We start from the raw sequence: 20,183 nt of genomic DNA on the forward strand, positions 1-20,183 counted from the left end.
TGCTAATATTTTAAGAGCTTCTGTGTCTATTAAAATATCAAGTTCTAAAATGCTATTCTTGCCTCCATGGGCTCCTTGCAGCCTGGCCCAGTGGAAAATGACCCTGCCTTTGTGTTTTCTACTGTGTTTGATCCTCTGCTCTCTTTGGAACAGCCCTCGGGTGTTAGAACGCCTGGATTGATCTCCTTTCCCTTCACAGTCTTTGGCTCTTGCAGGATATGGCCTTGGCTTTGTAACTCAATGCATCTCTTCCTTTTTCCAGGAACAAAAATGTTTTGATCAGAAAACACCTTTCTAGTTGTTTGTATTCTTTTTAGTTATAAACATAGTGTCTGCTCTGCTCTGTTCATTCTGAGTGTGTGTGTGTGTGTGTGTGTGTGTGTGTGTATGAGTGTGTGTATGTGAGTGTGTATGTGTGTGTGTATGAGTATATGTGTGAGTGTGTGTGTGTGAGTGTGTGTGAGAGTGTATGTGTGAATGTGTATATGTGTGTGTGAGTGTGTGCGTGTGCGTGTGTGTGTTACTGTTGTAAGTTTCCCTCTGGATTCTCAAATCTCTTGGGTTAGGTTTTTCTACCTTGTTACTATTTTAAGTTTCCCTCTGGGTTCTCAAACCTCTTGGGTTAGGTTTTTATACCTTTGCCTTATGTTTGTGTTTTGCAGTGGGCCTTGAATGTCTAAGACACCATGTTTGCCCTTCACATTTTAACATGAAGCAGGGAAGTGAAGGAGCACCTGGGAGCTCTCCCTGCCTAAACTAAATGGGGGCATCCACCAGCCTTTGGCTGGGGAGGAAGGTGCTTTCAACTTCACAATAAAAGAAAGCTCAAAAGCACAGTGGCTTCAATGAGAAGAGCTCCATACAGTAACCACCCCCTTCCTCTCCAGGTCTTGCCCCAACCCATGAGGCTCCATACCAAGCCTCAGCCAGGACAGGGAAGCTCCCCGACCACTCCAACTGTAATCTTGGGCCTTGGAAAGCAAGTCTGGCACAGATGAAAAACGTTGTGGCTGTCTGGAGCTGAGGTTAACTTACCCTACAAAAGCATGGAGGCACTGCAACCAGTCAGCTTGGAAATAAAGGGGGGCTGGGTCTCCAGGGGCCTATTTTCAAAAGGTTCAGGAAGGTCAGATCAACAAAGGTCTAGTGCTATTGGGATCCTCATGGCTGTACATCAAACTTCCAGGAGAGCCATCTGGCAGGATGTTGGAAGCCCTACACTACGTGCCTAGAAAGTCAGTCCAGTGGTCCTTATGGCTGGCCAAGAGGAGTAAGTGGAGCTGTGGTTCCATCAGAAGAATGGGAGAGGAGGTAGATAATTCATAAGAACCGTAAGAATTGATGCGGTGGGCAGGTAGGGAGAACGGAGAGGAAGAGGCCATGAACAAAAACGCTGGACCTACTGGAACAAAAACACACTGTCTATCCTGGGGGCTGGGACTAGTGGACATAGGGGAAAGAGAGATTGGGCAGGGCTGTGGCGGGGGTGGGAAGATGTGGGGGGATGGGATGAGAGGATGCTGTATGCAATGCAGCGAGGTTGGGGGCCGGGCAACGAGAAGGGCTGTGGCTGTGCTTTTCTGAGCTTTCAGTATCTCCTCCCTTCACGTCTCCCGGGGCTGAGCCTCCGCGGCTGCCCGCCCCTAATCTTCAGGCGGAGGCTTCAGCAAAATCCAGTCGTGAGCTCTGCCTAAGGAAAAGGGTCCTCGCTGCCGCACCTTTCCGCTTGGCCGGTCACGGCCCCTAAATCGCTCATCCGACCTAGGCTTGTGACCAGTAAGTAGGGGAGGTGGATGAACCCAGTGATGCTGGGAGGGAGGGGGGAGGGGAGAGAGGACCTGAGGAGGATGGAGCCGCCGCCACCGAGATGGTTGGTCCACAGCCAGCCAGAACCCATCCTGATCGGTTTACCTGTCCAGGCTACTGGCCTGGGCAAACCCAAAAAGGGTGGAGCTGGAGCGGGGAAGAGGACGTAATTACCTAGGGTCTGGGCCTGCTGGGCGGTTCACCCATTGCTAGTTGTTTGCGTTGCAAGGAATCGCTGATCTGGATTCTGACCCCCCCCCCCACCCTCACCCTCACCCAGTGCGTTCAGCCGCAGCCACTGGCTGAAAGACTCTATCTCTTAAGGCATCAGGAGATCCAGATGCCAGAGCAAAAGTCACAAGGCTGTCCATTCTAACCATAATCTGGGTGTATTGAAGGCTCTCCATTCCAAACTAGAATCCTAATCCACTAATCCATCCCCTTCCAGAGACTCGTGTGCAGAGCGGGGAATTTGTGCCCCCCACCCCCACCCCAAGGCCTGAGCCCCACTGCTGGAGCTCTGCAAACCCCATTCTGGGACCCATCTCCACCCTACCACAATAGTAAAACGGCCGCCCTGTGGCTAAACCCTTTCCCCACCACCCCATCTCCACCTGGTTATACAGCAGGAACCCAAAAACAAAGTCCTGGTGCTGGAGTTTAAAGAACCCCTTCCCAACCCTGAGCCCACTGTCCTCCAAGATGCTGGGAGCCCTCTATCGGATTATCACAAAACCAGAGGCTGAAGTAGGTGTCCCCAGGTCCAGATGAGCCTATTCCCAGGCCCTGATACCCTCTTGCCCTGGTCCTAAACCACGCTCCACCCCTGCACAGAAGCTGAAGCCCCTTCCACCCTCTTCTCGCAGATTCTGCCCAATAGGATGAACTGGACTGCTGCCACGTGCTGGGCTCTGCTGCTGGCCGCCGCCTTCCTCTGTGACAGCTGTTCGGCCAAGGGCGGCCGCGGAGGCGCTCGAGGCAGTGCCCGGGGGGCGCGCGGAGGTGCACGCGGGACATCAAGAGTACGCGTAAGGCCGGCGCCCCGCTACGGCTCCTCTCTGCGCGTGGCGGCTGCAGGGGCAGCAGCAGGGGCTGCAGCGGGTGTGGCTGCGGGCCTTGCCACCGGCTCTGGCTGGAGGAGGACCTCGGGGCCTGGAGAGCTAGGCCTGGAGGACGATGAGAATGGGGCAATGGGAGGCAACGGGACCGACCGAGGAGTCTACAGCTACTGGGCCTGGACTTCCGGCTCAGGGTCCGTGCACAGCCCACGTATTTGTCTGCTTCTGGGCGGCACCCTTGGTGCCCTAGAACTGCTTCGGCCTTAGACCAGGCTAAGCTCCATCCCAGGTCTAGCTCCTAGTCTGTCTTAAGGCCCCTAGGGCCCACCCTAATGGCCTCCTGCCCAGGGGGTAACTTCATTTTGCTAACTATGATTCCCCAGCCCAGAGAAGAGTCTGGCCATTCTGGGCCCACAAAGCCTCTTGCAATTTGTGGATGTAGTTTACTCTCTTGCCCATCCCAGTTTCCCAGTCTTCCACTCTGGCAGGAACTAACAGCTCTACTACCAGAGAGGCAGGCTGCCCTTGACTCTCCAGAGCTGCCCAAGCAGGCATGCCTGTCTGCTTGCCCACCCTGACACGAGGACATGAACAATGCTGACCACCAAGAAGAGGCCATCCTTGGGTGGGTCCGTCTGATTCTGCCACTAAAGCCCCCAAAGACCTTGAGCCTCCCATGGAAGCAGAGGGAGTAACCCACTTCCCTCTGGACTTATATTTGATGAAGAGAGCATTCACTTGGACTGCAGTGTGAGAAATGTCAGGTGCTAACCACCTGCCCAGAGCAGGTCCCAATGATGTCATAGCTCAGAAAACATCCAGAGCAGGAAAATAACCATGCCAGGACGCCCACTGTGGTCCTCCTACAACCAAAGCTACCAAAGCCAAGTAGCATGTTTCTTCCCAGCAGACTGCCTAAGAGACCTTGTGTCCGAAGGGTTTTCCACTTGAAGCCACTTGGTCCTAAAATCCACTGAGGGTAGGGGTTTTGAATACACTTTCAAAAACATTCCATTCTGTTTGAACTTAAGGGTCATGAGTGAGGGTCACTTGGATATAATACCAATCCTGCTGGGGGCTTCTTTGTATATAACCCAAACTGCAAGATTCCCACAGTTCCAGTAGATAGCAGCATTTCATGTTGGGAGACCCCTCCCTTGGAAACGGTTGGACGGGGGCGGGGTGGAGAGGTGAGACAGAGCATGGCACGACTGACAGCTGGCAAACTGAACAGTGGAAGGGGCAGCAGTTCTCCAGGCCCACTGTGCCAGAACAAAGCTAGCAGGCACAGAAGAACCAGCCTCAGCAGGTTGTGCGCGTGGGTGAATGCTACTAGCTCTCTGACCATCCACAGACATCCTGAGGACAGAGCTGGTGTGCTGAGTGGCCTCAGAGAGGTTCGCTATAACCCTCACAAGAATCGGCCTTTAAGCAGACTGGCTTCTCGCTGTCCCAGGGGCCCACGAGCACATCTTATGCCACATGGAGTGTTGGGTCTTGGGACTCAGTCGCTATATGCTAGCTCAGCACACCTCTGGCTAGTGTAGAGGTTTCAAAGCTATTGGCAGGGCCCTAGCCAAGCATTTTCTTGACCAACAGGTTGCAGGATGCAACTTCTATTCTCACTGCCGGTGCTCATAGGCACAGTCAGCCCAGATGTTCCTATGTCCCTAATAGACCAAGCTCAAAACCACCAAGACCAGCAAGCTAAGGGCCAAGCTCACTAGGGTCCTCAAAGGCAGGTGCTGATGCATCAAGTCTGGTATAGGGAGAACCACCAGAGCCCCTTCAATTTGTCCAACACCCATGAGGATGAACTATGTGGACCAGACCTTTGTGTACCACAGAGTACCATGTGTTAGTTCTGGGTATTGTGGCATTATGAACACATCACCTTTCAATGATTATTTTACATTCACCAATCTGACTTCTCCAGCGTGTTTAGCATCTGGCACAGCCACACATCTTTAAATACCTTCTCCACTAGCAGGAACTATAGATGCTGAGGGAGAATCTCAGAAGAGACTTATACTGCAGCCACAGCAAGAGGCAACAGTGGAAGGCTACCCCTGCTATCAGCCATCCACAAGAAGCAGAGAGCCTGCTGAGCATTCAAGCACTGGTTTAAGCAACTATGGAAAGCTCAGGTCAATACTGAACAGAAGAGACTAGAACTCCTGAGCAGGGATAGCCCCCTGGCCCAACAGCACTTCCTATCTGTATCGACCAACCCCTTGCCTTTTCTTTTTAAACAGCAAGCTGCTGGCAGCAACATCTTCTAGGTGCCTACAGGTATTTGGAGGTCAACCATGCTGGTACATGCCCTCTGCACTGCCCCTGCAGCCACCATGGTTTCAATGGCTAGACTGTGAGCCCCTTCCAGTGATCCTCTTGGCCTGTACAAAGTTGAGCTACAGCAGGCCTCCTGAGGTACAGGCCCTGAAGTGCAAGGGGAGATGACATTCCTGGACTTCACTGCTGCAAACCTCCTGTACAAAGTGGTCCTCTGGCCTGTACAAAGTTGAGCTACAGCAGAAGGCCTCCTGAGGTACAGGCCCTGAAGTACAAGGGGAGATGACATTCCTGAACTTCATTGCTGCAAACCTCCTGTCCGTGTCTGTGCACTTTATTAGTGAAGAGTTCATTGTAAAATAAAGCCCTCTGCTGGTAACAGGCTTTTCCCTCATTGCAGGACTTTGAGACACTTGAGAATCTGACTTAGGAACCCCAGCTCCCTAATCTAGCAATCCTCAGCATTCATTGATAGAAGGAGATTTAACTTATGGGCTCACCATACTAAGTGCACAATGAAAACACCATCAGAAAATAAGTCTTTTAATCGGTTGTCATGGCACACACCTGTATAATTCCAGCACTCAAGAGGCTCAGGCAGAAGGAATGTGTTTATGACCAACGCAAGCCACATGATGAAACTTTGTCTGAAAATGACCAAAAATAAATAAAGTAAAATAAGAGAAGCCAGAGAGAGATTTTTTTTTAAAGTGGGCCTTTTAACCCATTTTATTTTAAATTACAGATTATAACTTAGACTCCTCTGAGATAGCATTCATCTCTTACTTGAGATGGAGAAAACCTCCTGACCAAGCCACATACACAGCACTCCTGGGGTCTCATGGTAGTAACCAGGACTGACCAGGCTCTGATAGACAAGAGAACATAGCGCCCTTTGGAGCTGGGGCCTGAGTCTCAGGTACCAGCACAGACAGCTTCTGAACTGGAGGAACAGTCCTAAGCATTCCACACTCCAGCTGCAGTCACATGGACTATGCAGGAGACCATACTCCAGCCAGCCAGTCCAGGGGTTAGTGTCATCAGCAAGCAGGTATAATGTCACGGTCCAGCATCACCTGGCCCAACAGCCCACTGCGGAAGGTCCGGAGGAAGTCTCGGGCTGCCATGGCATAATCAGGCTGGATAACATTGACATTACCTGAGGACAGAGGATCTGATGAGAAAGGGGCCCCTAAGACAGCCCGGCTCTGAGAGACCACTAGGGCCACCACCTGAAATCTAGGGACCAGGACATGTTCAGAAAGACCACAAGCATCATACTCACCCAGCACTGTCCAGAGCTAGGATCACCCTCCGAAGCCTAAACTACAAGGTCCTTCCACCCTAGAAATTTCCATAGTGTCCTGTCCACAAGTTTCCTTCTGTGTCTCACTCCTGTCCCCAACAGAAGACAGAGTAAGGGCCTCATGCCATACCGTGCAGCCTCACTCACCTGTGCCTGTGAGAACCTTCACTTTCCGCGTCTTCCTCAGCTTGATAGCCACATTCTTCAGCACCCACTCTATTTGGTCACAGGCGTTGGCCAGGGCGTAGTGCTGCACATACCTGGAAGCCCACAGCTCAGGTCAGACTTGTGAGGCTCCGAGCCTGAGAAGGAGTCACACTCACCCACACCTCAGATGAGCCAGAGCCTGGGTTCCTGGGAGGACCAGATTGCTTCCAGGCAATTTAATGCTCTAGAACAAGGCTCACAGATTCTTACAGAAACATAAGGACTTAATCACCTATCAGTGTAAAATTCAAATGCCTGACATCCAGTCAAAAGTGACCAATCCCTACCAAGACAGTACAGGACAGAAGTGTCCACAGACAGACTGACAGACAAAATAGATTCCCAACAAAGGCAGAAGGACAATTTAGTGAGGAAAAGTCTTCAACAAAATTTTCTGGATAGCCAGTCATCCATGTGCAAAACTAAGAACTTCATAGTTGCGCCATACACTATGCATGTGTTCATACATGGCAGAGGCGGTCATACACCTAAACGTGACGCCTAAGCTGCCACTCTCCAGGAAGAAAACAAACCTCTATGGCCTCAGGCTAGGCATCGTTCTAGGTATGAAGCAGCGCCATTATGAAGTATATTCTTACTAAGTCAGACTTCCAAACCTAAGAATATAGTGTTAACAGAAGAAAAGGCAAGGCCTAGACTCCTGAAAAACTTTGTATAGACCTTATCCCTCACGGTGCAACTTAAAGATAAGAAAATGGGTTGAGAGGCAGCTCAGCAATGGAACATATACTTACTATCTTCTGTCCCAGGTTCAATCCCCAGCATCAAGAGACAGAGACAGAGACAGAGAGACAGAGAGGAGGCCGAATATGGTGGTGCATGCCTTTAATCTCAAATGCAGGAGGCAGAGGCAGACAGATCTTTGTGAACAGCCTGGGCCATGTGGAGAGACCCTGTCTCAAAAAACAAAAACAAAAAGGGATGGTGGTCTGGAGAGATGGCTCAATGGTTAAGAGTACTTACTGTGCTTCCAGAGAAATTGGGTTCAATTCCCAGTGCCCACATGATGGCTATAATACCAGTTTCAGGGGACTGGACACCCTTTTCTGGCCTCCATGGACAGCAGGTAAAATACCCATACACATAAAATAAAATTTTTATTTCACTTTTTAAAAAAGATGTATTTATTTAATGTATCTGAATACAGTGTCACTCTCTGCAGACACGCTAGAAGCGGGCATCAGATCCCATTACAGATACTTGTGAGCCACCATGTGGTTACTGGGAATTGAACTCAGAACCTCTGGAAGAGCAGTCCATGCTCTTAACTGCTGAGTCATCACTCCAGCCCCAAAATAAAAATTTTTGGGTTTTTTTTTTTTTTTTTTTGAGACAGGGTTTCTCTGTATAGCCCTGGCTGTCCTGGAACTCACTTTGTAGAGCAGACTGGCCTCGAACTCAGAAATCCGCCTGCCTCTGCCTCCCGAGTGCTGGGATTAAAGGCGTGCGCCACCACCGCCCAGCCTTAAAATTTTTAAATGAGAAAAATATTTAACAGACATTTTCCCAGAGAAGATACATTGATGGCCCCATGGATACAGGAAAAGATGCCCAGCATCACACTAGTAGGAATATGCACCAAACCCTGCAGACTGTGAGGCTAAAGTTAAGACTGGCCAGGGCTGAGACATGGCTTGGAGGCTCTTGCCTGGGTAAGACTCTCAGCATCCCCATGACTGCTCACAACGGTCTATAATGCCAGGTCTAGGACATGTGATGCCCTCCTCTACAGGCGCTGCATGCATATGCTGTAAAAACATGCAGGCAGGCAAGCAAACTTCATAAACATTAAATAAAATAATTAAACCCAAAAGTATAAAAGATGAGCCACAAGTGTAAAGAGGATGCGGGAGAGTGTGGAGCCCTGTTCTCTGCTAAGCAGTGCATGGCACGGGTCAATGCTCTGGAGAACAGCTCAGCATCCTGTAGGAAGCTAAAGCTCACCATTACCCAGTGGCTCCGACCTTCTCCTGCATTCTACCCAAGACAAGGAGAAACCCACACGAACGTCTCCAGAAGCTTGGTTTATAGCAGCCAAAGACTACACACACCCCACGTCCGCCAGGGTGAACAGATAAACCAAGTGCAGATAGATGTCTGGGTGATAGACAACTAGCTGAGCCATCAAAAGGAATGCAGAGCCTGGGAGGCTCGGGACACCGGTGCTGCCCAGGAGGGGAAGTTGGGGGTGGGGAGGTATCCTGTACAACGTCACTGACAGAATTCTCATCTTCTCCACTCACCCACAGGGGCTTAGGGAAGCGACAAAGTGAACAAGGGCTGTGCTACATTTGCAGCCCAGCCAGTCTCAGGCTTATGATCCCCCTCTCTCAGTATCACACGTACTAGGATCTGGGACATGGACCACCACACCCAGCAGAATGTCTGCTGCCTTGGGTGACAATATGATGTGGTCACATATCAAAACTTATCAAATCACACACTTGTAATAATATATAAATTATATAATACCTTAATGACATATTTCTAAAACCATACCTAGACAGCATGAGCAAGCAGGGAGCTACAGCCCCCCCCCCCATAGACACTGCCACTCACCCAAAGAGCCCATGCCTGTTGAGGGTGTAAAGGAGATAATCGGCCATGGTCTCTTCCCCAACAAGGTGGTCCAACACAGTTCCTGCAAGACACGCAGCTAATGGAAGCCCATGGTACAGTAGGCATCTATGCCCCACCAAGCCTGAATGCCTCCCAGTTGAAGGCAGAAGGCCTCAAGCCAAGGAGGCTCGCAGCAGGTCAGCTCACAGTGTTGCCTCTTCCTCTACGGCATGTGGCTTGGTTGTTCAGCACGGCCTCTCTGTCTATCCCTACTGCAGGGCAGAATGGCAGCCAGCAAATGCGTGCTGGGAGCTAGTCGCCCTTTCAAAACTGTGCAAAGCATCTGGTATCAGGAAGGGTAGAGGGAGTAACAAGTCCTTCTACCGAGGGGAAAGTCAAGGTCAGCAGTGGGGCAGAGGCTTACCACACAGGGCCAGCTTCAGGCCTGTCTCCACACTTTCAATCCGAGGAGCCAGCACCCCAGGAGTATCCAGCAAGAACATCAGTGGACGCTCACATACCTGTGCAGCAGAAGGTGGGTCAAGTCAGGCAGCCTGTGCCCAACAGCCAAATCATTGCCTGAGACTCTGAGGCAGGCTTCCGGATAAACCCACCACATAGGTTGGCTTTTGCACTGAGGTATAGAATCCCCATAGGGTATAATTTCTGCTTAATTTGAAGAACTACAAGTCCAAGGTCCATGAGAATAAAAGGGAATGCATAAGTGTGGCTCTGGGAAGAAGGCTGCCTTTCTGATGGATTTCCACAGGGGCAGCAGCACTGGTGGGAACATGAAGGGAGGGAAAGGATGGCAGTCAGAGCACAGCCAACGCTGTGCTCACTGGAGCCAGACTCAGCAGAGCCTGAAAAGCTCTGGACAGAACTCTGGCCTCAGCTACCAGGGACCCCACCTGGATTCTGGATGTCACAGCTCTTGTGATTCCTGGCTCACCTCCCACTCTGGCAGCTTTTCCTGAAAAGACACAAAATGTCCATCAAATCTGTGCATACAGCAATGGAACAAGGAATGAAAGGTATTTCACTAACATATCCCACGAGCAGATTGGAAACCCAGACCTCGTAAGTTTGTCAAATTATAATTTGTTCCTTCCTCAGTCTCAAAGAACACATGGCAAGGGTTTTCAAGAGCTAGGCACAGTGGCCAAGGACTGGCAAATGCCCAGAGCTCACTTCCCAGTGCAGCTCACTTCCCACCCTAATGCCAAGGTCATACCAGAGCTACTCCTCCACCTCAAAGCCTCTCCTGGACTCCCCTACTCTACAGCACTACCCACACAGGCAGGCCAGCACCATCCTTGATCCAACACTGTGGTTGCCTGGCGTGGACCTAGCCTGTGTACCCCTAGGAAGCTAACTATTCACTGTCAAACCACCACAGAAATAAAAGGATAAAAGTGTCCATCATAGATGACCAGAGGGATAAGGACAGAGTAGACAGCAGAATAACTTGGACCTAAGGAGGAAGGAACTGCTGATAAAATCCCAACATAACCAAACCCAGAACATTCTACTGAGACAAGCCAGCCCCGCACTCTATTGACACAGTTGGACTGAGATAGAACAGGGCTGCCAGGTACTGGGGCAGAGAACAGGATGCTGTGCTTAGAGCTCCGGTCTCAGGTGGTTTAAAATGGGGATAGTAGGGATGCTGACACAACCCTATAAACACACTTAATGCCTCTAAACAGAGAAGACGAGCACTTAAAGGAAATGACGCTTAAAAATTAAATGACCATGACAGCTCTGCAATTAATTCCCCAACAGCTCCTTTCTAAAGTGCTACAACATGATTTAGAGCTCTTGGCCTTTACACTATAAATGGGCTTTGTTGTTGTAGCCTTGTATTGTATTTTGCAGACAGGGTCTCTGCCTCTCTGCCTCTCTGTCTCTGCCTCCCAAGAGCTGGGTTAAAGGCATGTGCTACCATATCTGGCTTTGTTAAAAAAAAAAAAAAAAAAAAAAAAAGAAAGAAAAAAGAAAAAATTTAATAAAGACTATACTATTAGTACAAAAAAAATGAAGGCAATATAAATGTATCCCAAAGTCTAAAATACATACACTACCAAGAGCATGTGAAAGCACATAAGTGCACACTGTGTAGCCAAGGGCTGTTCACCATCAGACCATAAACTGTCCTTTTAGCAAACAGAGCAGGCCATGAGATATGGAAGGAACGCCACAAAGCAACATAGGGCTGACCTCACTCTTCCACAGTGCTCTCTAGGAGTGGAAGTCAGCACAGCAGAGATTGCCTACCTGTCCTGAGGTGCTGCCGCCTCAGGGAGTTGATGAGGGAGGATTTGCCTACATTGGGGACGCCGACCACCATGATGCAGTATTCTGGGTTCTGTGGAAGCAGAGGAGTTTCAACTTTATCCAACCCAGGTTATAAAACCACAGCCCAGGGGAAAGGGACATCAACACGAAGACCAGCATTTCCCACTAAAGAACAGTAAAAACAAAGGCTGGGTCCTGGCTGGGACACAGCCCAGTCTTCTGTATTAAAGAAGGCTCAGAACGGCAGGTAGGAAGGGACTGGGTAACTCCACATACCCACCCCCAGCTCTGCACCCAACCAACCTCGGCTCGATGGTAGCGGTAGCTGCACCTGATCAGTTCCATGACTTTTGGGACAATCTGCAACAAACAGGCCACATCTTTTGGTCATACATCCCTCATCAACCCACTTAAAAAATAACAGGGTCAGAGAGCCTGTCCTTATACTGACCCCTCGCTTAGGAGGGTAGAGACCTCACACACACCTCATTACTCATCCCGATCATGGGTATCCAACTGTCCAACAGTCAGCTAATTGGAATCCATCCACCCACTCCCAACCCAACACACACACACAACACAGGAGTGTGGCTACCTCAGGAGGGCTCTTCTACAGCAACTATAACTACCTACCAGACATTCCACACATCAACTCATGGGGATCCATCAAAGCAAATGGGAAAATAAGCTACCGGGTTCTGCAAGAGGCTCTCATTACTTAGAACCCCAGCAGATTCCCTCAACACTCACTCAGACTGTGAGCACACACAGAGGAAACAGGCAGCATCCTGCCCCGCAGATCCTGCATCCCTGGGCAGCTGAAGCCAATTCCAGGATCTCATCCCGACTGTTTAGCAACTAACATGCACAGAGGCTTACCTGCTTGACGTTTTCATCTTTCACACAGTTCGTGAAAAGAACGTTGTTCAGGCCTTTTTCTTCTAAGCGCTGGACAATTTTCTGAAAGATACATTTCTATTTTAAATACTAAATTAAATTTAAATACTAAATTAAATATGAATGGTATGACAGTCAGATGTGGTGGTATATGCCTTTAATCCCAGTACTACACAGAAAGACCCTGTCTAAAATAAATTAAAAATTAAAATGTGTGTGTGTGAGAGAGAGTTGGGGGGGGTGTCAGGAGATCAGGGCAGGAGAGATGGCTCAGCAGTTAAAAGCACCGGCTACTCTTCCAGAGGGCCAGTTTGATTCCCAGTACCCTCCTGGCAGCTAACAATAATCTATAACTCCAGTCCCAGGGCATTCAATGCCTTCTTCTGGCCTCCACAGGCACTGCATAAGTGTGGTGCATAAACACAGAAGCAGGCAAAAAACCCATTTACAAAAAAATAAAAACAAAGATTAACAAGCAACAGCAAGTAAACATTCAAACATATACACATATATATATACACATGTGTATATATATATATATATATACATATATATATTATTTACACACACATACACATATGGTGTGGTATATAAAACTCGAGGTTCTGAGCTTGGGGCCAGTGAGATGGCTGGTAAAGGCGCTTGATGCTAAGCCTGACAACCTGAGTTCAATGCCCAGGCCTAGAGAGTAGAAGGAAAGAACTGACACCTCCAAGTTGTCCTCTGACCTCATGGCACACACACACACACACACACACACACACACACACACACGCACGCGCACACACACGCACGCACAAGTAAATGAATACTAAATGTAAAAAAAAAAAAAGCATGTTTTTTAAAAAGTAATCTGATTGGCCAGGTGGCACCTGCCTTTAATCCCAGCACTCAGAAGGCAGACACAGGTGGATCTCTATGAGTTGACGTCACCCCTGTCCCGACACATGTTCCAGGCCAGCAAGTCTTACAGAGTGAGACCCTGTCTCAAAAACAGATAAAAAGTTAAGTAAGGCTCTAAGCTTGAAAGGGCACTGCAGGTGCTCTGCATCTGCTCTGCATGAGCTCAAACTCTAGGAGCCCAGCAACAAGAAGTGGATGCCAGCAAGCAAAAGGAAAGGGCTGAGGAAAGGGCTCTGAGGAGAGAGCAGAGCAGGAGGGAAGAGCCCTAGGGCAGACCTAGCTGTGCTGTATGTGTGCCTCAGGATCTGCCAGGGTGAACACCAGGGGGCATGGCCTGCTCATGGGGACCTCAGTGCTTCTGGGGATAAAGTGGACTGAACCAGGTCACTTCAGCCTCTTCAGCACCAAGCTCACAGGTGCTGGCTTCTCTGAGGAATCCATCACTTTCATGTGCTCTATCATATAAGACTCCCTTGGGAAGAGGAGGGGAAACTGAAACAGGCTTTCACTATGTAGCCTTGGCTGGCCTGGAATTCACTATGTAGACCAAGCTGTCCTGGATCTCATAGAGATCTGCCTGCCTCTGCCCACGTTTTAGCAAAAAAAAAAAAAAAAAAAAAGCATGTACCATGACATCCAGCATGGGACTTTACTGTAGACTGAGATGGTATTGAGCTCAATCTGGTTATAGAAAATAAGTAGTGCCAAGAGAACATTAGAGCTGGCATATTCAGTATAATCAGTATACATAGTTTATATTCACATCTATCAATATGCGTTGAAAGTCATGATTGTGTTTGGTCATTACTAACCACAAAGCATATTAAATGCTTAAATAAGCAAATAGTAATTCATTAATGCTGTCAGTTTTATATATTTTGTGTTATTTGTCACATATAATACAATTAAGATACTTGTCTGGTGGGGGAGGGTCGGGGGCTGAAAGGTTAAGAGCACTTTCATGTTCTTGCAAGTTTGGTTCCCAGCACTCATACAAATCACAATTCCAGTTCCAGGGGATCCAACACCCTCTTCTGGCCCCTGCGAGCACCCGGCACACATGTATATTGCACCTACATACATACATATAAACATGGAAAACACTCATACACTAAATAAATAAATAAATAAATAAATAAATAAATAAATAAATCAATCTCGGAGGGAAATAGAATCGGTACTAGCCATGACAGAGACTGATCTCCGTTCTCCGAGAAAATGTACTCAAACGTCCCTCTAGTACAGACCGTGGGGGTGGAGTCTAAGGGCCTTCAAAAGCCTGGTACTCCTCTCACCTTCTTTGCCTGCCCAGTAGAGGGCAGTGTACACCAGTCTGTAAAGTCGTGCTTTGACACAATGAAGCAATCCCTGACCAGCTCGAATCTCAACTAATAAAAACCAGGGGAAGGCACTTAACGATAAAAGCAAACAAACAAACAGACGATGCAACACCGAGATGCTCGGGCGACAGACAAGCGGAGCTGTCGATCTAAGCCTGGAGGAAGGTGTTGCCCTGGCAACCGCCCTGGAGAGCTTCCTGACCTTTTCCTAAGAGCTGCAGCTCTCCAGTAAAGGAAAAATTTCTGTGTCTCTAACAAGCTAACAACTTTCTAAAATCTGGCTTGAATTCAAGGCCCTGTCATCCCCCTTTCCAAAGAATTTGACAGCACAGTGATAAAAAGTAAAGTCAAGACTTCAAATACCATTTCCTGCTGTCACTTTTTACTTGCAGGCCGTGTAGAAAATACACTGCCCTGTGACCCAATTCTGCCTGAATTTAGAGCATTGGTTCTCAACCTGTGAATCTCGACCCCTTTGAGGTTCGAACGACCCTTTCCCAGGTGCTGCCTAAGATGGTCACAAAACACAGATATTCACAACTCATAACAGTAGCAAAATTACAGTTATGAAATATCAACAAAACTGTATTAAAGGGTCACAGCATTGGGAAGTTGAGAACCACTGTGCTAGACACTGTTGGGTTACTTTGGGCTTTTCACATCCCAGTCCCATACCCAGCCCTTCCAGTTTCTGGAACACAAGTGTGCAGAAAGCAACTAGTAGCAGAAAACCTCAGATCAGGCTGGGTACATAGTCAACTAGGGACACTGCAGCTACCACAAATGAACTCCGGGCTACACCATCGGTGACCAGGGCTACATACATTAGCCTTGTGAATCTCCCAATTAGTTAGAGCTAAGTAAAAGGTAATCAGCCCCCTTTGCTTCAGTGGTCACATGTGCCTACATGGGACATGGTGGGCAGAGCATCCATCAGAAAGGCTGAGGCTACAAAGTGGCTGTAGTAGTCCCCAGAGTTCCCACAGCACACCAACCCACTTCCCACAGGAGGTGTGCCCATCTTGGGCATTTGGGTGATACTTTCATACTGAGGGAATCAGCTGTTGCTAAAAAGCCAGGCCAGACGTCTCCATCAAAGCCAGAAGTTGTTTTAAGTTGCAGCCTACCCAGGGGCATAACAGAACTCCTCTGTGTCTGTGGCTCTGTCATTCTGCTGCTGGCATCTGTGAGAAGGAGCTCACCTGCTGCTCTGTAAGATCTGCCAAGTCCATTTTGTTGAGCACAAGCAGATGCGGCTTCAGACCAAGCAGCTCTTGGAACAGAGGGTTTCGACCTGAAAATGGGATGTGCTGATGGTGTTAAGGCATAATCCCTACAGAGCTTTACCAGTGGTTAGTCCACCAGGAGCTACAAAGAAAGAAGAAGCCCATCTCAGAGCAAGTGCAACCATGCAACCCATCTTCCTGCCCCCAGACTTGGGAGGCCAACCCTCCTCATGTTGCAGTTTGTGAAGGGTGTGATTCAGGGAAGAGACTGTCACCTAACTTCCCAAGCAGATGGTGGAAAGAATAAAACCAAAGTTCAAAGAGAAGCCACTGTTTGGATCCCAAGGAATTTAAATTGAAAGTGAAATGGCCCGAACATTTAAGAAACAAGTGACTCCTGTGAATTCCTACCCAGATAACCTCAAGCACCACCCATCCTCACTGGAGATGCTGCTGCCCACAGCTATCCTCAGCTATCCCAGACTGATGTGGGACTGCACCGTGTGACATAGGCAGAATGGGGCTTCTGCCCCTTCAGCCCTCCAAGTAGGATCTAGTACAAGGGTCCTAAGGCCTCTGCCTGTCCCATCTGGCACCCAGTTAAGCTGCTACCTCCATCTAGATAGTCCCTCTTTCACAGCTGACCAATCCATTCCCAAGCCCAAGTCTCCAGGCTCCTCTCCTAAAATGCTACAGCTACCTAGCACAGACCTTCTGCCACATCCTAGATTCAGTTAAGTGTTCCAGAGACTGAAGGAGGACAGTTCTCTCATCATACATGCTGAAAAATAACAATGTTTTACTTTTTAAATAATCAAATATTGGGAGGAATGGTGGACACAACTTTACTCCTTGCACACAGATCTATGTGAGTTCCAGGTCATCCTGGTCTACATAGTGAGCTTCAGGCCAGTCAAGACTACAGTGTTGGACCCTATGTCAATGGTGGTTGTTGTTGGTGGTGGTGGTGGTGGTGGTGGTCACATCTGGCAGCAGGTGATATTAGATGAGTAGACATGTATAGCCTAAAACAAATACACCAGATGTATTATTGCTAAAGTTCCTGAAGTTCTCTGAAGGCTGAAATAGTTCCTATTCTCCATGACTATTTCCAGAGACTCCCACCAGTGGCAGCAGGTCCCCACACCCACCACCAGCTGCTGTTCCAGGGGCCTGGTGGTCTGGCAGCCCCACGCTCTTCTAAGGCTAAGTAAGCAGGATGAAGAACTAACATGCCAACAGAAACCAAACACAGCTTAAATGCAACAAAACAGTCTGAGAAGCACATGCCAGTAGACATAATTGTAACTTGCCAATTATTCAATTAAGGACAAGAGGAAAGGACAGGTTAGTAGGATCATTTCATCTCGGGTTTCGTAATTTACCCCTAAAAATATCAAAGTAAACAAGAGGCTGAGACAAATAAGATATCAGATGAGCAGGGCGTAGTGGCGCACGCCTTTAATCCCAGCATTTGGGAGGCAGAGGCAGGCGGATTTCTGAGTTCGAGGTCAGCCTGGTCTACAGAGTGAGTTCCAGGACAGACAGGGCTATACAGAGAAACCCTGTCTCGGGGGAAAAAAAAAAAAAAAAAGATTATCAGATGGGAGCCTAAAAATAAAAACACCAGCCTAGACCCCACGCGGGAGATTCTGATCTAAAAGGGCCCTAGCTATTGATGTAAAAGCCTCCAGGGAACTCTAATGTGTAATGAGAATTGAAAAACACTGTTTTATGTCCCAGTAATTACAAAAGAAGCTGTCGCAGCTGTAGACATAATGATGGACCAGAGGCAGAACAGACTAAACTGTCTGAAGGAGATGGAGAGGAACCAGGAAAGCATCCTGCTGCTGCCTTTACAGTCAAGCAGAGGTGCTCCCCTCTACAGTGTAAAAGGATATCCGGGCGTCATGAACCTCGATAACACAATCCACCGACTTCAGACTGCTCTGCATCTTCTTTAGTCCTAGAAAATAGAGGGGCACTAAGGAAACAGCCAAAGGGGGCAAATTTAAGTTCTCCTAGGGGAATACATCTGAGAACCATCAGTGCACACAGGGATAAAGGAGGCAGCATTCTGAGCCTCCACGGTGCCCCGGATGGTTCTGGGAGGAACATTTCACACAAGATGGTCTTGATCAGGAAGTTCCTGATACTGTGCGGACTTAATACCCTCACCGCACAGAACACTGAGGCTCCGCACCGCAACTGCCACCTGTCCACTCACACTCCCAGCGCCTTTCTGCCACAAACTATAACCTCGCATGGCTGCGGCAGTCAAGACCACAGCAACCAGCAGCCTAGGGCCGCACTACGTCTACGGCTGCCTGGGGCCAAGTTGTGACCTATAAACTCAGACATCAGCTTGCATGTGACTTCAAGGGACCACTCAGTGCGTCTCAAAAGTATCAAGCACAAAACAGCTCTCCAACCCGATGCCAGGAAGGCGAACCAAGGGACCGCCAGGACCGGCGCCCGTGCCGCCTGCAACCCACGCTGGCCTCACCCTTGGCCATGTGGCCGGGGAACCAGCGTGCTACATCGTGACCTTGCAGAGGGAAGCACTCGCGCCAAGCGCCCTGGACGGCACCCCATGCCTGCGGCCACAGCCTCATGTCCCTGGTGTCGGAAGAGTTCGCAGTCGGACCGCCTCCGCCAGGGCCTGGATCTGCTCACAGGGTTCCGGCGCGCCTGGGTTCCGTGCGCGACTGCGCATGCGCCTGACTCCAGCACTCAGCGACAAGCAGGGGCACGGGGTTGGCCGGGTAGTGCTCCATTCTCAGGATCCCTGAGCTTATGCGAGGTTCTTTTCAGGGATTTAAAGATAGTTTCCTTTTTCTTCTTTTGGAAAGACGTTATTGATATATATATATATAATACATATTTGCTCTTATGTTGTGGTTGCGCACACTTTTTAGCCCCAGCACCAGAGGCAGAGGCCAGCAAGTGGCTCGCAGTGTGTTTGAGACCAGCCTGGTGGATTCCAGAGCCAGTGCTACATGGTAAGACAGAGAAAAACAACAACAAAAAGACTCAATTTATTTATATTTTTATCTGAAGTGTCTGTGTATGCCATGTGTTAGCGGATACACCCAGAAGCCAGTGGATCCTCTGGACCTGGAATTACAGGGGCTTTTGAGTTGCTTGACTGGGTGCTGAGAACTGAACGTCAGTCCTGTGCAATAGCAGCAATCATTCTTAACCTCCAAGCCATCTCTCCATTCCCAATCTGGAGATTTTTCACTATATTCCAAATCTTTCAGGTTTGAGGATATATAGCATGGAGCTGTCCTGGCCTAGCATGCCCAAGATTCTAGGGTTTCATAGGGAAGCCAGAAGAATTTGGGCCGCTGGCAGTGAAGATGTGGCTTCTCCATGGTGGGAAATTGGCCTAGAAATTTAAACTTAAAATCTAAGCACATTTTTCTTCCTTTTGAGACAATATCTCACTTTGTAGCCTACGCTACCAAAACTCAGGCAGGTGTGACAGCACACACCAGTAATCCTAGCATATGAGAGATTTGAGGCAAGAGGGTCAGGAACTCAAGGTCAGCCTGAGCTTCACGAGGCAGTCTAAAAAGTAAAGTCATCTTTCTCCCTCGTATACTCATATAAATCAATGTAAGGAAATTGAGTTGTCCCCTATCAGTTCCCGGACCTGCCTCAGAACTTTCAAGTGTTTTACACACACACACACACACACACACACACACACACACCTGTAATGCCTCCATTTTCAAGTGTGACATTTAAACATAACTGTTATAAGTACCGACTACATTCCCATTAATACAATGAGAGTGAAGTGGGCTTCATAGTTGTAAGACTAAATGCAAATCCAGCCGCTCCTGGTGGAACAGGCCTGTGATAGCAGCTAAGGATGATAGAGGCCAGGAGAAGCCAGGCATTAGAAACTACCCTAAGAGAGACACTATCTCAAATAAAAAGGGCTGACATGTAACTCAATGTTATAATGGTTGCCTTGAATGCAGGAAGCCTTGGGTTTGATACCCAGTACCACTATCACCCCCAGGCCTCCAGACAGGCACATACTATAAGCCCAGCCCTTGTGAGACTGAGGCAGAATAGAAATTTCAAAGCCAGCCTGGGTCAGAGTGAGATGTTGTCTCAAAAGGAAAATGGGGGAGTCCAGTGAGGGGATGTGCCCAGATTGTAAGTTTAAAGTCCTAGGTCTGTCAAGCCGATTCTCCATCATGGAAGAGCCCCAACCCATCCCTAGCAGCTCAGATCCTCCTGGCAAACCTGTCCC

General features: G+C 48.7%; 2 protein-coding genes across 3 annotated transcripts; one reads left to right on the plus strand and one right to left on the minus strand.

The window, feature by feature from the left end:
* Nucleotides 1-1,539: 1,539 nt before the first annotated feature.
* On the plus strand, nucleotides 1,540-5,810 carry Sprn (shadow of prion protein). Its single transcript, XM_021165998.3, has 2 exons — nucleotides 1,540-1,776; nucleotides 2,673-5,810. The coding sequence occupies exon 2, from the start codon at nucleotides 2,688-2,690 to the stop codon at nucleotides 3,129-3,131; it is 444 nt and encodes a 147-aa protein (XP_021021657.1). The 5' UTR covers nucleotides 1,540-1,776; nucleotides 2,673-2,687; the 3' UTR covers nucleotides 3,132-5,810.
* A 44-nt stretch (nucleotides 5,811-5,854) lies between these two features.
* On the minus strand, nucleotides 5,855-18,609 carry Mtg1 (mitochondrial ribosome associated GTPase 1). Of its 2 annotated transcripts, none has more exons than XM_085841176.1 (11): nucleotides 18,420-18,609; nucleotides 17,813-17,879; nucleotides 15,890-15,992; nucleotides 12,427-12,507; nucleotides 11,851-11,907; nucleotides 11,527-11,617; nucleotides 10,161-10,222; nucleotides 9,674-9,770; nucleotides 9,250-9,331; nucleotides 6,610-6,722; nucleotides 5,855-6,315 (listed from the first exon to the last, which is right to left on the minus strand). In XM_085841176.1, the coding sequence occupies exons 1-11, from the start codon at nucleotides 18,526-18,528 to the stop codon at nucleotides 6,197-6,199; spliced, it is 981 nt and encodes a 326-aa protein (XP_085697302.1). In that variant the 5' UTR covers nucleotides 18,529-18,609; the 3' UTR covers nucleotides 5,855-6,196. The 2 variants fall into 2 exon arrangements, with proteins under 2 accessions (XP_085697302.1, XP_085697303.1); XM_085841177.1 differs by lacking the exon at nucleotides 18,420-18,609 and adding an exon at nucleotides 18,141-18,388.
* Nucleotides 18,610-20,183: the final 1,574 nt, after the last annotated feature.

The sequence above is a fragment of the Mus caroli genome, unplaced genomic scaffold (genome assembly GCF_978045245.1).
Source record: "Mus caroli unplaced genomic scaffold, Mus_caroli_1 scaffold_8, whole genome shotgun sequence".
Taxonomy (NCBI): domain Eukaryota; kingdom Metazoa; phylum Chordata; class Mammalia; order Rodentia; family Muridae; genus Mus; species Mus caroli.

What these genes read in the sequence shown, in the direction of transcription:
- Sprn (XM_021165998.3), top strand. Translation starts at nt 2,688, where the DNA reads ATGAACTGGACTGCTGCCACGTGCTGGGCTCTGCTGCTGGCCGCCGCC.
- Mtg1 (XM_085841176.1), bottom strand. Translation starts at nt 18,528, where the DNA reads ATGAGGCTGTGGCCGCAGGCATGGGGTGCCGTCCAGGGCGCTTGGCGC. An exon ending in GAGGTTCATGACGCCCGGAT is followed by an intron (nt 15,993 to 17,812) that starts ATCCTTTTACAC and finishes CCATCAGCACAT; the next exon opens with CCCATTTTCAGGTCGAAACC. An exon ending in CAGATCTTACAGAGCAGCAG is followed by an intron (nt 12,508 to 15,889) that starts GTGAGCTCCTTC and finishes TGTATCTTTCAG; the next exon opens with AAAATTGTCCAGCGCTTAGA.